At 40.3% G+C, this 16,220-nt stretch overlaps 1 protein-coding gene across 1 annotated transcript; it reads right to left on the bottom strand.

The window, feature by feature from the left end:
* Positions 1–420: 420 nt before the first annotated feature.
* On the bottom strand, positions 421–13,316 carry LOC146135613 (uncharacterized). The gene is made up of 9 exons (XM_083396086.1): positions 13,018–13,316; positions 12,197–12,351; positions 9,318–9,497; positions 7,469–7,657; positions 6,394–6,656; positions 5,485–5,679; positions 3,590–3,839; positions 1,317–1,828; positions 421–888 (listed from the first exon to the last, which is right to left on the bottom strand). The coding sequence occupies exons 1-9, from the start codon at positions 13,314–13,316 to the stop codon at positions 421–423; spliced, it is 2,511 nt and encodes an 836-aa protein (XP_083252212.1).
* Positions 13,317–16,220: the final 2,904 nt, after the last annotated feature.

Raw genomic sequence — 16,220 nt, 5'->3', positions numbered from 1 at the left:
ATGGTGAAACGTTGTGACGTCATTGCTAAAAACATTCACGCCCCCCCCAGTCAAGAAAAAATCTGGATCTACCCGCGACACACACTTCTCCGGTGTCAACTTTTAGTCTTTAATCATTACTCGTCCGTCGCATAATCGCCGGCGGCGCCCTGTAGTTTGTCACGAGGCCCCACGGCCTAGGTTACGACTTACGACGGTCAACCACACCAAGGACACTACAATAGATCGTTGCTTCCCGCAGGGGTCCTCAAATCATCCACTGTCCGCCTTTAAATCCATAAGAATGCAACGCCTCAACGAGGAACGTCAGGATTACCTTAACAGCCTCTTCAACCTGAAGTTAAAGGGGTACTGCACTCAGGGTTTCCTAAAAGTATGACGGAGGACATTATTACCCTACATCGAACACTGTCCAGCGAGCTATAAGTCTCCGCCTTCGCGCAAGCTCTCGGAGGACGCTACGAGCCGGCGCACGTCTTCAGGGAAGATGTTGGGCAGCGACGGACGCGGTGCGTCGTAGAAGTTGCTCGGTGGCCCTCTAGCGCTCAACAAACTGTCCTGCGAGCTGCCGATAGAGGGCCTCGGCGAGTCGTAGTAGAAACCGCTCTCGGTGCTTCCGCCTTCCAAGAGGTGCGAGTCCTCTTGCTCCTCTGCAGGAACGCTCTTCTGCTCCTCGAGTCGCGCTTTGGCCGCGACTTGCTCCAGGTGCTCCCGGATGCGAGAAACGTCCTCTCCAGAGGTGTAGGCGCACTGGATGAAGATGTCAGGGGCAGATGGACGCGGCTGCTTGTAGCGCTTCTGGGCTGCCAGAGATTGACCGGAGAAGGACATCTGAGGAGGACGCAAGCGATTCCTGGCTGGAAGAGCTCTTGGATCCTTGCCGTTTGCCTTTGTAGTGAAACAAGGATTATATGTTAATAGATTTATCCAAGCCACGAGTCCTTAGACTTTGTTAGGGTTACGTAGAATAGTTTTTGGGAGTCCACGAAAGCCTTGTTGAAATCTTAATGCATAATTTGTCAAATAAATTATTTTCTTTAGTATTTAAACTGAATAAAACGCTTTGCCCTTGCCAATCGCAATGAAAAACTGTACCAAATATTGTTTTGAAGTTTTAAACGATTTCGCTCGTACTTGCATCATTATGCGACCGTTTAATTAATTCATATTCGATGGAAGCCTTCAGTTTAACAGCAATGAACAAAGCATTTCTTGTTGTTTGTTCCTGCATGCATTTGCGCACATTTGTGTTTGGAATTAATAAAAAAACTCATGGTCTACAAACAGTTTATGGAGTTCTATTTTCCACAACATACCTGATTCTTTTTGTGCACCAGTTCGGGCATTGATGAAGCGGCGGAATTATCTGCGAGGTAGGGACGCCCTGGGACCTTCTTCTTCCGGAGAAAGTGCTTTCGCACGTCATCCTGGGATACGGAGTTGGCCTCCACGTACGATTGCTGCTTGGAGGAACGCGGCTCCGGCGCAGGAGGAAAGTCATCCGTAGAGTTCAGCGACAAGTAGCCTTCGTTGTCGACCAGGGGCAAACCGGGGTTCGAACCACCAGCCTGCAGGCGATCCAAGTGTGGATCCGAGGGAGCAAGCGAAATGCAGGGGGTGCTCGTCTGCGTCCGCTGGGTGGAGCCGTATTCCGCCACCGGGAGGCGCTTGTCGGTTGTGAGTCGCGTCGGAAGAGCAGTTCCGGATGCTCGACCCAAGGGAAGATGATTGGTCGTGGTGTACTCCGCCACTTCCGGGATTGTGTCGAACTCTTCTTCGTCTTCTTCTTGTTTTTCTGCTTCTTCTTCGCTTTGTACGCTGTTGGCCGCTGCAGAAAGAAACGCGAAATTGTCGTTAAATCAGTTTTGAATTAAAGATATAACTAGGGTCTTGCTGTCTTTGGTATTTCCATAAAAAAAATTGTGTTCGTCAGGTAGTCAGCAAAATATAAAAAACGTCTGGTTGACGACGGAGTTCGCAAATAATTTGGAGCATAAGGGATGAACCTTGCAATAAAGAAATTAAAATCAGGTACAAATGCAACTAAAATTTTTAAAAAGTTTGAGGCTTTTCTTCAAAACACTAGTTTAATTGGCTAAGCACTTTGCAAATAAAAGTAGAATTCGACTAAGTAAAAAAATCGACTAACTTTAGATCGAGATTGTTTTAAGGAAACATAATTTTTTCCGAGATGACGTCACGTTATGATCTCTGAAAATATTATGCTTTCCTAAAGGTAATGTAAGAGATGTGACGTCACAAAGTTACATTTAAATGTGGTGTTGTAAAGTAGTAACCTTAAAAAACCACACATTAGTTATTTTGTTAGTTTTAGGTTTGTAGAGGTGTTAGTTTCAATACAAAAGCTACATTACAAATATGTTATCTTCCGCGTTGCGATGAGAAGCACGCCGCCTTTGGGCTAAAACGCTCTTATCCAAAAGCGTCTGCAAAAGTCACATTTAAAAGGTAATCGAGATTCGCGCGTAGCACAAAATCTTTTTGCAAAAATAAAATATGTGAGGCACGCCGCCTTCGGGCTAAAACGCTCTTATCCAAAAGCGTCTGCAAAAGTCACATTTAAAAGGTAATCGAGATTCGCGCGTAGCACAAAATCTTTTTGCAAAAATAAAATATGTGAGGCACGCCGCCTTCGGGCTAAAACGCTCTTATCCAAAAGCGTCTGCAAAAGTCACATTTAAAAGATAATCGAGATTCGCGCGTAGCACAAAATCTTTTTGCAAAAATAAAATATGTGAGGCACGCCGCCTTCGGGCTAAAACGCTCTTATCCAAAAGCGTCTGCAAAAGTCACATTTAAAAGATAATCGAGATTCGCGCGTAGCACAAAATCTTTTTGCAAAAATAAAATATGTGAGGCACGCCGCCTTCGGGCTAAAACGCTCTTATCCAAAAGCGTCTGCAAAAGTCACATTTAAAAGGTAATCGAGATTCGCGCGTAGCACAAAATCTTTTTGCAAAAATAAAATATGTGAGGCACGCCGCCTTCGGGCTAAAACGCTCTTATCCAAAAGCGTCTGCAAAAGTCACATTTAAAAGATAATCGAGATTCGCGCGTAGCACAAAATCTTTTTGCAAAAATAAAATATGTGAGGCACGCCGCCTTCGGGCTAAAACGCTCTTATCCAAAAGCGTCTGCAAAAGTCACATTTAAAAGGTAATCGAGATTCGCGCGTAGCACAAAATCTTTTTGCAAAAATAAAATATGTGAGGCACGCCGCCTTCGGGCTAAAACGCTCTTATCCAAAAGCGTCTGCAAAAGTCACATTTAAAAGATAATCGAGATTCGCGCGTAGCACAAAATCTTTTTGCAAAAATAAAATATGTGAGGCACGCCGCCTTCGGGCTAAAACGCTCTTATCCAAAAGCGTCTGCAAAAGTCACATTTAAAAGATAATCGAGATTCGCGCGTAGCGCAAAATCTTTTTGCACTTATGTATAGTTCAAATTGGCAAAAATAAAATATGTGAGGCACGCGGTCATGACCTGCCTTTGCTTCAAACAAGGTAATTTTAAGTACACTTATAAGCAGTGTGTTGTACGCTCAACAGCTAGTAATTCCAACTCACCTGATTTGTTCTTATTCACGCAAGCATAAGCTGCCGTTATCGGTTCCTCTCCAACCGTCCCGTCCTTGATTGTCGCGTAATAATGGGGCGTCGCGGGTGGCGCGGGGGTCGGAAGCTGGGGCCTGTCGCCCCCCGTAGCCGGGGGTGGCATGAGCAGGGGCTTCGGCGGGGCGCTTTTGGCCTTGGGGCGACCGTCGTAGTCCAAGTAGACATCCTGGAGTTGACTGAGACGCTGCTGGCGCTTTTCGGCCTGTAAGAGGTTATGCATTGCTGCTTTTGGATCTTGCTTTGGTTGTGTTTTAGCTTTGTTTGTCCGCAATAGTTGCACTGAACATTTTTACACAACTCCAAATCTATGTTTTTACCCTTCTGGATCAGCGATTAACCATCGAGACATTTGTCTTTGGCAAACGAACTTATAGTTTGCTTCACCACTAAACCTAAACACCTCGTTTTGTCCGATTCTTGGTAACGCTTTTATGTTAATAATCCTTCCAAGAAACAGTAAAAAAGGTAGGACATAATTTAAACTGCATAAACAAACGTAAGCAGCAGCACCACAATTTGCGAATTTTAATGCCCCTTGACAGTGTACAAACATAAGACAAACACGAGGGAGCTACTATGTGTTATAAATATGCAAGTAGTTGGTAAACTCATATACTAATTGACTAATTAACAAGAAAATTTCCCATGACTGTCCACACCTCAGCTGTGAAAAAAAGATGTCAGTTTAGTAGAACAAACGTTCACGGAGAAATATATTTTTCTCAGGAGGAATAGCTGTGTTGTAAACATGTCATTTTTAACTGACTTAAGTCCCAGTCAATTCATTCGTAAAATAACTGAAGTCCAAGTAAAGCTTTTTTTAAATAAATAACAAGCCAAGTCCCAGTCCAAGTCATTTGACCCAAGTCAAGTTAATTGTCTTGCGGGAAAAAATTAGGATAAATACCCAATTTTAGAAAAAAAAATGCTTTGTGAAAACACTTTAGCTCAAAAAGCCAAGTCATTGTGCTCAAAAGATTAAAGCCAAGTCAAGAAAATAGTGACTTTTGAAAACAGTGACTAAAGTGCACTTAAATCAAGTCACTGACTTACCTCATTACAACACTGGGAAACAGGGCTCAGCTACAAGGACACGACCGAAATAAGGGCCTCTGGCGTAATTACCTTATGCGTACTGCGGCCTGTACTGTGGCAAACGCTACACAATGTATAGCAAAATATGATTTGATTTAATGCACTCTTATCGTATACAAACAGTGTTAAGAGGCTTACAAATAAAGAAAAAAAGTAGAATGCTTGCCCGGCACGTTGGGCAGTAGAAATGGCACCCGTGGCATCCCGGTCGGAAACCGCTGAACTGAAACAAACTTGTTGCAGTATGGAATTTCTCAGATTAAGCTTCAACCTTAACAGTCATACATTGAGCACGACCTAAATGGCAAGCCACTGACGCAGTGGTTCTCAACCGGGTTGCCGCATTTCTAATGCTCCAGGGTGCCGAGAGATATTTGAGAATCTTTAAGAATCGTTTTGTAAGATTATAGTGCAACAATTCCAATTATAATTCCCTCACGTTGTGTAGAGTTGATGTTCATTGTTTCAGTTCCGTGTATTGTGACATTCTAGTGAATTACCTACGGAAAAATCTTGTAGGGCTGCGGCAATCTATTTGTTGTTTCTAAAGGGGTGCCGCTAGACATAAAAGTTTAAGAAACACTGACTTAACGCGCATCTAGGCAGAAAGTTTTAAAGTGCGTTTATACACTAAGCTGTTACTTCTAGGTGTTTTATTGAAGTCGTCAAATTGAATGCAGAATCAGTATTGTCCTGCGTAAGAGATGCTGTCGAAACACTGACTGGTGTAATACAAAGTTCACCGACTTTACCTCAGACGCGTACTGCGGCCTGTCGTTTGGCACGAGTAGCGGGCCTCGTGAAGTTTGGCTGGCAAGGGACTGTTTGCGTGGATCTCCGTTTTGCTGGACTTTGTCGTACATGAGGTTGTTGATGGATCGGACTCCCTCCTCCTCGCCCAGTTTACGCCTGTCCACGTACTCTGTGACGTCAGTCGATCGGGACTGCTGTTGGAGAAAAACGATGTTTTAGTCAGTTAAGGGCAAAGAAGGCTGTTGGAGCGAAATGTCTCTTCGGCAGTGTTGTAAGCAAATAATTTTGAAATGATTTTAGTAGCAGCCAAGGCATTTTTAGCATAAGCTGAGTCCAAGTCAAGTCTTTGTGAATTAATAACAAGTCAAGTCGCAGCCAAAGTCACTGTTAGAGAAAGTCAACTTCAAGTCAAGTCTTGGTCATACAAGGAAAACGCCAAAATATTAAAATTGATAAACTCGTTTAAATATGAACATAGCTCAACTGAAAAATAAGAAAAATACAATATATAACAAGGAATTTTTTCAGGTTTAGCGAGTAACATACGAGTAATGCTACTCATTACAAGTTGATACGGAATATTTCGCGACGTGTATGGCCACCTACCTATAGGACTATAATTTTAATTAAATGGAACTTTCAAAATTAGCAAAATTTAGAGATGCGAGGAAACCAGCACCTAATGGTTAGATACGGTGAGGGGCCTTCTCTTTAAATCTGGTGGGAAAATGAAGAAACGGGTGGTTGGATAATTACATTAAAAATAACGTGGTATAGGTTTTCCGACTAATGTTTTCCACCTAACTAACGTTTTCCGGCCCCATGTACTTTTCGTGCGCAAATCAACCAGTAAATCTTTGGTTATGTACATATTGTTTTGTTTTTAACTGGTTACTTTCGTGACGAACCTTCGTGGACATGCTCCGATGATGCGCTGATCTCTTTCTTCGCTTTTTCAACACGACGCAGGCGACCGCGAACACGAGAATGACGAACACACCGGCGCAACCCAACCCGATCGCCTCGTATGTTCCCGATGAACTTCCGCCACCTTGCGGATCTTTGTCAATTCCTTCGTCGCCACCAGCGGCGCTGTCATTGTTCTGCACACTTTGAATCGTCGTGGCGTTAACGTGAGCCATCTTGCGCGGACCAATTGTTTCCGGGGTAGCTAAAAGTTGCAAGGCATTTGCTAACTATAGCATCATAAATAAAACTAGCGTTTGATGGAGTTTCTAACTCTCAGATAAAGAGCGTAAATATTTTGTGTTCGCCTTTGCCCACGTGTATTAATTGTGCCAAATATATTTTCTCTAAGTTAATAACTTTCTTCGCAAATTAATACATGTCGGAGAGTATTTTATCAGTTTAAAATAAATCAATTTTTTGACATTTTAAAGAAATCGTAGTCAAAGGAAGTACACGATTTCAATTTTGCATAACATATACGAAAAAATACCTATGAGAAACCAGTAAAGGGACACTAAACGCAAACAAAAATTTAGCACTCAAGTACATTGGTTAATTTTATAGATGATGTCACAAATTATTATTAAGGACTAACCATCCTAAAAGATTGCTGTGTTTAGTCAGTCGATTCTAAACCGTATTTTTCCCTCAAAGGTTTTTTTTTTCGGTGCAGACATTGGATTTTTCACGTCAGATAACAAAACACAGCTTTGGGTACGAACTTATTGGGAAGAGTAGTTTACATCGCAGAGACATGTATTACGTTAAAATAACCTATTCGAAACGCTCAAAATTGTTGATCTAAATATATAAGACCTTTAACTTTAAACTCGGGAACGATGTAACTGCGCAAAGAGCAAATTTTATTGCGCAAAATGTCAGTTGTGGCTGCCTGATTGCACAGTTGCGTAAATTCGATGAAACACTGACCTCGAAGCAAAAGAACCAGCCCCCTTACATTACTTACATTATCTTTCCCTATACTCCACATGATCATTGGCGGTTGTACATTACCTGTCGTCAAAAGATACTTTGAAATCTCCGAGAGCGGCGAGGAGTAGAACAAGAGCTTGAAGTAGGCACCCTTGAATGTGATGTTGACCAATGGGCGTGCAGTAACAACACGCAATGTGCTGGGTATTGTCATTCCGGTCTTGTTGCAGATAATCGGAAATTCGGGCAGCACATTTTCTCCCAAGGCGTCTGAAAAACGACAAAAATATGGTCACATTTTGTCCATTCCTTAAACCAGATTCTATTTATAGTTCCGCTTTTAAGTTTTTAGCCGGCTGTAGAATTAAGCCTTATTATGTTATGTTTTTAATTTGGAAATTATAACTAGTTGTTTTGTTTTCGCAATTTGGTCTTTTGCGAAATTTGTTTCAAAACTTTATAACGACCGAACTCGGGCAGCGTTACCAAACTGCAACCGGCAGGCGAGATGCAGCCTTTTGTGCAATGCGAAATTTATTTAGGTAAATAATTGTTTAAATAATGTGTCCGTTGTTTAATAATAATATTTAAGTCAACAAGTTTCGACACAAAATTCAATTAATGCGTTTTTGAGTAGAAAGTTTCAAAGTGAGTTTATACAAAAAGCTGCTTCTATGCTTTTTAAGATGAACAATTTGAATACAGAATCAGAGCTGCTCTGCATAAGAGATTTGTCGTAACGCTGTTGTGAATTACAAAGCGCGTGGGCACCGGCTTGTGTTTATCTCAGCCCCGAAACAATTGCGTGTTTGTGCGGCGCCGTGTTGCGCTGCCTGTCGAAAAAAAGATGACAGCACGCCTGTGACATCATATTAGCAAGAAGCGCTACGTCACTGCCAGCCTGCACAACATGAGTCGCGCCTGCGACCAGCAGAAATCAAAACAAGCAGCTGGTTGTAATTTTTTAAATCGGTTTTTATGACGTCACAGTCATCGGACGTTATAGGTAAGGTAGGTATTCCTGATCGGTCATGCTGTGTTGTAAGGCCTTGTGTTGCACGGCGCGTGATTAATGTGCAATTTTTATTGCATTAGACCTGCTGTGACGTAACAGTGCAGGTTCCGGTCAGTATTGCTCACAGGCCAAGCCATTTCCGGTTTGTCTGGGCATTTAAAAAGCTATACAGACAGGACTACAATGGCGATAGCGGTTTTTGTTTCAATAAGGTGCCAATTTCAGCCGGTTAATGTATTTTCAACATACAGTTTCAATTGCAATCCCCAAATAACCCTGCATTATTGACGTGTATGTTGCAAAAGGGTGATTACTGTTGTAGCACAACCGTAGAAGACCTTTTATGCGACAACTGTTACTCTTTTAATGGGTGAATGAATCACCCTCGTACTGTAAACAATAGACATCGATTCTGGCTTATTTTTAACTGACAATGCAAAATTGCGCTGTACCATAAAAATGAATAGTGCGTTCTATAAATAAAATTAATATAGTTCAACAGATGAGCTGTACTAGGTTTTACAATGCCATACATTGTCTTTAAAGTTTTCGTAAATACCATTAAAGACCACAGTTATAATTTCGATCGTATTTCGTTTAGATTAAGATAAAAAGTATGCCGATTCTGTTTTACAACTATCGAATAGTTAGGGTAGTTTGTACCAAAAATAAAACTATACACAACACCATCCAAATTCTCAAAAGTACTAACGTATAAAACATTATGTTTATCCAGTACAAAAAGGAAAAGTTGGCTTTTTCGTATGTTTCCTGCACAAACTTTAAGCAGGTTTCATGGCGTGGCTATAACAATAAGGAACAAACGATTTCCTAGACGTTTCTCCAGAGGTATACAACTTTAAACACTGCACCAGAGCAGCCTTGCTACTCTTGGAGACAAGTACTATTTCTTACCGAGAATTCGAATGTAGCCAGTCTTACAACGCCCGCTGCCGCCTCTTCGAACGAGAATGCTGGAAAGCTCGGCGACCAGTCCCTTGCCCGGCGTCTCGAGTGCAAGCCATTGAGGCAATGCTGTCTTCTTCATAGTCACAGTCGTGATCACCTGTGTCGCTCGCCTGGTGCCTGCTACGCCTGGAATTAAAAAAGGTGTACGGTAATGTGGGGCACGGGTTTAGTTGTTGAGGCTTATAATAGTTGATTCAGCCGAAGAGTGTTCTAATTGACACTTTCGTTCTGACTCCAACTTTAGGGTGCGTATCTAACTCGCGAGCGGCCTCAAGACGTTCTGGTGATTAAAATTGGATTAGTTAATAAACGAACAGCCAGTTTCTTTAGAGCGGCCAAACAATCAACGCTGTAAACAGCACAAGTCGACAGTTAAGAAGAGTTAGTTTTCAAGCGGATATAGCGGCCTTAAGTAGCTACCTACAATCCCAATGCTGACCGCAGTGATATGGCGGAAAAAGCCATTCAGCATTTAACACTTTGGTGTGAGTTAGCGTTGCTTGGCATAGGCAATAATACTGTCACATAAGCAGAAACATCATAAAACATACGGTATACACAAAAGCTCTTAGTCGGTAATAAATCATGCCCTCTACAGTAAATCCAGTGTTGTAATGACTCAATTCCTTGACTTAACTTAAGTGCATTTAAGTCACTTTTTGAAAATTACTTGACTTAAGTATTTTGACCAAAATGACTTGACTTGACTTCAGTTGTTTTTTAGTCAAATTGTTTCTCATAATCGGACGAATTTTAATAGTTTAACAGTGTCAATGACATGACTTGAAATTGACTTGCTCTCATAATAACTTGACTGGGACTTGTCTTGGGCAACCGATGACTTGGACTGGGACTTGACTTGTTATTATTTTTGCGAAAGACTTAACTTGGACTTAAGTTATTTTTCATCAGACTTGACTGGGACTTAAGTCATTTCAAAATGACTTGTTTAAAACACTGGAAACCTCAATAACTTGTGTTGGGTCATTAAAGTCTAATGAATTTATAATTCAAATCGGCTTGAAATAACTCGATTAGGGGATCATGGCTACGTGCCCCTGGATCCAGCCCGGTTTTATTGTGTTTTACCGTTAACAAAACGTAACCCTGGTTGTACTGGCACAATAGACGGTTACAAAGAACCACAACGTTTTCACTATTGTTTGCATCGAAATTTTTTTAATTTAGGACAGTGCACTTTCATTACTTTTGGGCCAGTAACTTGTGGTAAGCAAATGCTTTATAGGTGGAACGCTAGTGCCGTTCAAGTCTTAAATAGATTTCAGGTAAAATGAACGAAAGTGTAATATTATTGCTTTACTAGTCTGGCACGTTAAAACGACCTATATTCTACAAACCCATGCGCATATAGAGCGAGTTTTGATTAATTACATCTTAGATTTCATAACATCACCAAACTTAAGCCGGCTGCAACAGATTGCACTATAGCAGTAAAGTATGTAAAAATACTTGAATATAACCCTGTGAAATGGCATTTGTAACCCATTCGGGGGCTACCTGCACCCTAATGCGACAAACAAGCATTGATTTTTGGAAGCCGTGTGAGCACTAAAACCCTTTTTACAATGTGTTACGAGAAGTGGTAAAAGTAACTGTCCGGAAGGCGTTACAATGAAGTATTTTTTTGCAAGACCATGTATCAAAAGTCTATTTTTTAATCCCTATCACGTACAGTTGCTGAAAAATTTTACCACCGGTACGCATATTTATTTTTCCTTCGTGCGAATGCCATATCGCTATTTAAATTAAAGTCTTGCTAACCTAATCCATTTAAATGTATTTTTTCTACGCGACCTGTGTTTATGTGAGATAAGTATTCTACTTTTGACGCTACAATAGCACCTAACGAGAAACTCTTGCTTTGCATTTAGCTTGAAAACGGAACCAGCGCTATACCGAACTCTTAGAAGATGGCAAAATGCTTCCGTTTTTATTTACATGCATAAAAATAGATTTTCTATTCCGTATAGATTTCTATAAAACCTACTGCGATGGGCCAATATAGACCAAGAGGTATACAAAAGCCTTTGTTCAAGAATGCATATGTTTAAACGCTTATAGTTTAAATAGTAAAAAAGTAACTGTACATAGTTTAAAAAATACGGGCTAAGAAAATGTGCAAAATATTTACTTAACAATACAAAGTACTTGACCATTATCAATTTTAAATTAAAATGAATGCAACGGCAAAGCCGACCACTATATAGAATATAGATTAGTTAAACTGAGGAAACAACAGAAATACGAATAAATATAAAAGTTGGGATACTTATGCGCCAATGTAAAGCTGCTAAAATATCCCAATAATGGTGTTTTGAGGGTAAATTAGGTGGGGTAGGCTAATATTTAACGTCTAATTGCCTAAAATTTCCATTGTTTACAGAAAGCTGATAAAATATAAGTATTATTATTATCATTATTTTTATTGTTTATATTGGGATCTAAGCCTGTTCCAACACTAGATTTGTTATCCATATCGCAAGACACAAGCAAAAGCACAAAGTTTTAAAAAAAATGTAAAACAACTTTATTTAATAAAAACAGATTACTTAAATTGCGCAAAAATTGCATTATCAGTTCTGCTTACAATCTTAATTCGAATAAGTTTAAGTTTACGCAACTATAGTGTTCTGCTTTTATCGAATAAAGTTGTTTTACATCTTTTTTAAAACCTTAGTGGTTTTGTTTGGATTTTACAAAGGCTCTCGTGATAAAAAAATTCCCAATAGTGTGAATTCTACAAACGCAAAATTGTTCTATAATAAGCCCCAATCGTAGCAATTTGATATTTCGTTGTTACTTACTGGCAGTTACTTTGAGCTTAAACTGACTACCCCTGGTCGGTCGGCAATGTGCGATTTCTATGCGGCTGCCGGACACGTAACTTCTTGGGTCGGGTCGTCCTGGACAGTGGCGGATCTTAGAGCCGTCGGACAACAGAATGATCACCATTGAGCTCCTGCGACAAAAAAATGATCAAGTTAGAAGTTAGAAAAACACTAAAAGTAGTCTTAATGATAGTTGGATGGTGGCTGTATATATCTTCTAAGAAAGTAAGTAATAAAAATTGTGCTGGTCATCCCGAAAGCCAGGGACTAAATAAGACTCGCAAACGTGAAGCACAAAAGCTATGACGGGCCTCTCTTATTATTCGTTAACAAGAACATTTTATTTACTATAAAAAGGGATCAGAAACATGAATGAAGCATATTTGATGGTACTAAGCAGTACTACAGGGGTTAACAACCCCCATGAAGAGTTATTTGACATTTTTAGGACGGTTAAGAACGTTATGAGTCTGTGAACGCTGAATAGCAAAGAGCAATATCGCTATATCAGCCTATCGAATGTTCAAAATTTTAATTTGTTTAAATGCAGATTATTATTTCATGTTTATCTATTTATTGCCGTGTTATTTATCCATTAAACGATTGCTGGTTATAACTTAAACAGTTTTTAGAATGTATTGTTAAAAAAATGCTTCTGGGATATATAACGCCGCTAAAAAGGCTAAGAATCACTTCAAAACTACTTTTCTAGTCTACAGGCGCCCTAAAACCAATTTTTCGCAAATTAAAAAAAGTAAAAAAAATATTGAAAAATAAGAAATAAAACCGACAAGCACCTGTCGTAGTACGGAGGAGTGTCGGAACAGGGAATGCCCCTCAGGTCGGTCTCATCCAAGGCAATCTCAACACTGACGTTTCCGCCGCCTGTTGCAGTTTCTACGATCCACGAGGTCGTTTGGGTATTCCCTTTGCCGATGACGTACTGGGTCTGGTGCTTTGCGAGCCGAATCAGGTTTGGGAGTGGGAAAGGCCCCGGGTCCCCGCAAAGGTCACTTGCCCCCGATGGACTTGGGTGAGCGCAGATGAAAAACAGAAGCAAGGTCAAGGACCTTGATAAGGCTGCTGGTAGCTTCATTTATCTCTCGTTGTTTACAGTTCTTGTTTTTCTCAGCCCAACACCCAGAGACAATAGAGAGTGTTACGGATTTTTCTTTTTTTTTTAGAACCAGTCGTTTCAACGTTTAAGTCCAGTAAGGTTGAGACTTGTACGGCGTTCAGTTGTCAGCGGCACTTTTCGCTTTTCCTGGAAATCTAATAGGTCCTGTTAATTCTCTGCCCTTTCTATACCCCGAAGAATTTCAGATCGGTAAGGAGTGTTCTTTCAATGTCTTAAGAGTCAGTCGTTTATCAGTTTAAGTCCAGTAATGTAGACACCTATGCGTTCAGAGATTTTTGCACTTTTCGCCTTCCCTGAAAATCTAAAAATATAAAACATACGGTTCGTTCGAAGGCGAAATTGCAATTAAAACGGCAACCATTTTTAGTGTGGGTGCGTCTAACATCGCACTGAATCACGATTAAAAACCGTTAAGAAATATAAACATAGCAATATTGGCGCATCCAATGTACGTAAGAAATACATTTATATGAACGTATGTAGCGTGAATGCAGCATGCCAATATAAAACATATACGCGGTAACTGAGAAACAAAAAAAGCTTTGCTTCAAGCTAGATGAATCTATAAAACTAAAAATTCGCTTTACGTCGGTTATTGTTTTCATAGCGTGAAGCAATTAACAGCATTTCCAGAGCCGTTCCCAGAAAACAGCTCATATTCATTAAGCGTTATTTACAGTCGAGTGTTTTGCCAAAGCACTTGAATTCAATAAAACGCCCTTGTTATGCAGTTTGGCGTCGTTTTACTTTTGATAAACACAGCAGCTTCGCCGACTCAACTCTTTAAACAGGAGTCCTGCTTTTCGAAGCTTGATATACACAAAGCTGTCTAAAAATGCACGCTAATTAATTATCTTCAACCCGCTGTACGCCTAATTTCGCATACGGTGTTTTTGCGCTGTAGAGAGACTTCCTAAAATAGAAAGATCTCACTGCGTTTACAGGTCAGGCGGAAGTCATTTGAACCCGCAATATGCTGCCTATACTCTCACCATTTTATGACACCCGAATGGAGCACAGAAAGTCACTTTCTCGCGTCAGCTGCATACGACCATATTCCATTCTAGTATAGTATAATTATTTGAATTAGGAGTAAATGCGACTAACTTTATTTCTTAACCAATTTTGCGAATGTATCGTGTGTTTTAATTCTAATTGTAATCTAATTCGAGTTAAATTCTCGTTTTCATTTAAATCAAGTTTTTTTCTCATATGAATATTTCATCCACATTCTGATGCGAATATATTGCGATTTCAAGTTAAATTAAATGTAAAATCCGTAAATTTCATTCTGGCTCAAATTGTAGTCTATTTTCGATTATTCCACATTTCTGTAATCTTATTTAGTTTAGAAAAATACTAAAATGCTCTAATTTTCATTCTAATCTGATGTGCGAAAAGTGAGACGGTTTTATTTCAATTCTGAACTTATCTTAAAAGGCTGAAATCAATGTACTCGTCCAAGTTGGCACAAACAACACTCAAGCCTCTGATCGAAGACACGGAAAACTAAGCGACCTCGCTTGGCACAAGGTGACAAGTTTTCCGACGACCGAATTACGTCGCGCAAAGTCGCCAAGGACGAGAGCCCAGCAGCTCGTGTGTGTCACTTGCTTTCAACCTCGGGTAATCAGCTTGGCAGCACGGCCACCGGAAGCGACGTTGTGTTGCACGCAAGTTGCAGTATAGGCGGATGTGACGAAACCTGGCCGCGCGCCCCATTTTGTGGGCTGCGTGCTGCCGACTGTAGGGGTTAGGGGCGTTTTTGCTGATAAAGCTTATCAAAGTGCCGGGGAAATCGTCGTCGCACAACTTTGGGTGACCAAGTAGTCGCTTGAGCAATGTTGAGGTCTTAGTTGGCCTGAATGTAGTGGATTGTTGCGTTGCATACTGTTCATGAATTGCGATCTAAATTACTCCTAATCTCTCATATTATTTAATGCTGTTTACAACCTTTTTCGTCATATCTTATTCTTACTTACGCACACTTTTGTAATATGAATCTTTGTAAATAGCCGTATTTGTCCAATTCTAAATAAATGAATCAGGGGGCACTATTTAAAGACAAATTGTATTTTGTATTATAGTCAACTTTTGTTTCTTAAAACTCAAACAACATTGCTTCAATCGCAGGATTGTCGTTAAATCAACAAAAAAACAGAAAGAAAAGCCAGTTCGGCACAACTTTCTTTTACTTTTCTGATAAGGATTAAGCACGACGCTGACCAACAAGCGCTCTTTAAACTTTCTAACTTTGTAAGTAACTCAATAACCCTGGTTCGATGCAAAATCGTGAATGGCTGCAACGAGTTTATCAGCGATTCTTTTTTGCCACCGGCATCGGAAGCCGTTATTCAAATTCGATCAGTTCCAATGCCTTATCATTATCGCCATTACTGCTGCCTTAGCTTGTGCCTCATCATCCAATATCAGCAAAATATGCAGCAATGTCATCATAAAGTAGACTCACACCTCTATAGAATAAGAACAAAGACCCAATTTGGTGTCCGCCGTTCTAATCTTAACATAATGTGCGATATGAACAGTTCTTTCTACCTTGTTGCAAAAACACAGGTTTATATTATCTCAAAGCTACACAAATCAAATTTAAATTTCTACAAACGATTTCGAGTTTTCTGCATCCGACCAAATTATCAAAATACCCTTTCGGATTTCCGGGTAAAGCGACCCTTTCAAAGAAAAGTTATTTTAAAACTTGCTCCTGTAGCATTTCTGGACAACCGACTGAGATGACCAACCGCCTTTCAGTGACTAAAACGACAGCGATTTCTTAAAAATGCAGGAGAAACGTGTTGACTCGAACGTGTTGACGTTATTCGGTTCGTTTCTAATATTTAATCT

Source organism: Ascidiella aspersa, chromosome 8, assembly GCF_963924565.1.
Source record: "Ascidiella aspersa chromosome 8, kaAscAspe10.2, whole genome shotgun sequence".
Lineage (NCBI taxonomy): Eukaryota > Metazoa > Chordata > Ascidiacea > Phlebobranchia > Ascidiidae > Ascidiella > Ascidiella aspersa.
This window is presented reverse-complemented; position numbering and strand designations above follow the sequence as displayed.

What these genes read in the sequence shown, in the direction of transcription:
- LOC146135613 (XM_083396086.1), bottom strand. Translation starts at nt 13,316, where the DNA reads ATGAAGCTACCAGCAGCCTTATCAAGGTCCTTGACCTTGCTTCTGTTT. An exon ending in TAAGCTCAAAGTAACTGCCA is followed by an intron (nt 9,498 to 12,196) that starts GTAAGTAACAAC and finishes TTTTAATTCCAG; the next exon opens with GCGTAGCAGGCACCAGGCGA. An exon ending in TGGTGCACAAAAAGAATCAG is followed by an intron (nt 889 to 1,316) that starts GTATGTTGTGGA and finishes TTCACTACAAAG; the next exon opens with GCAAACGGCAAGGATCCAAG.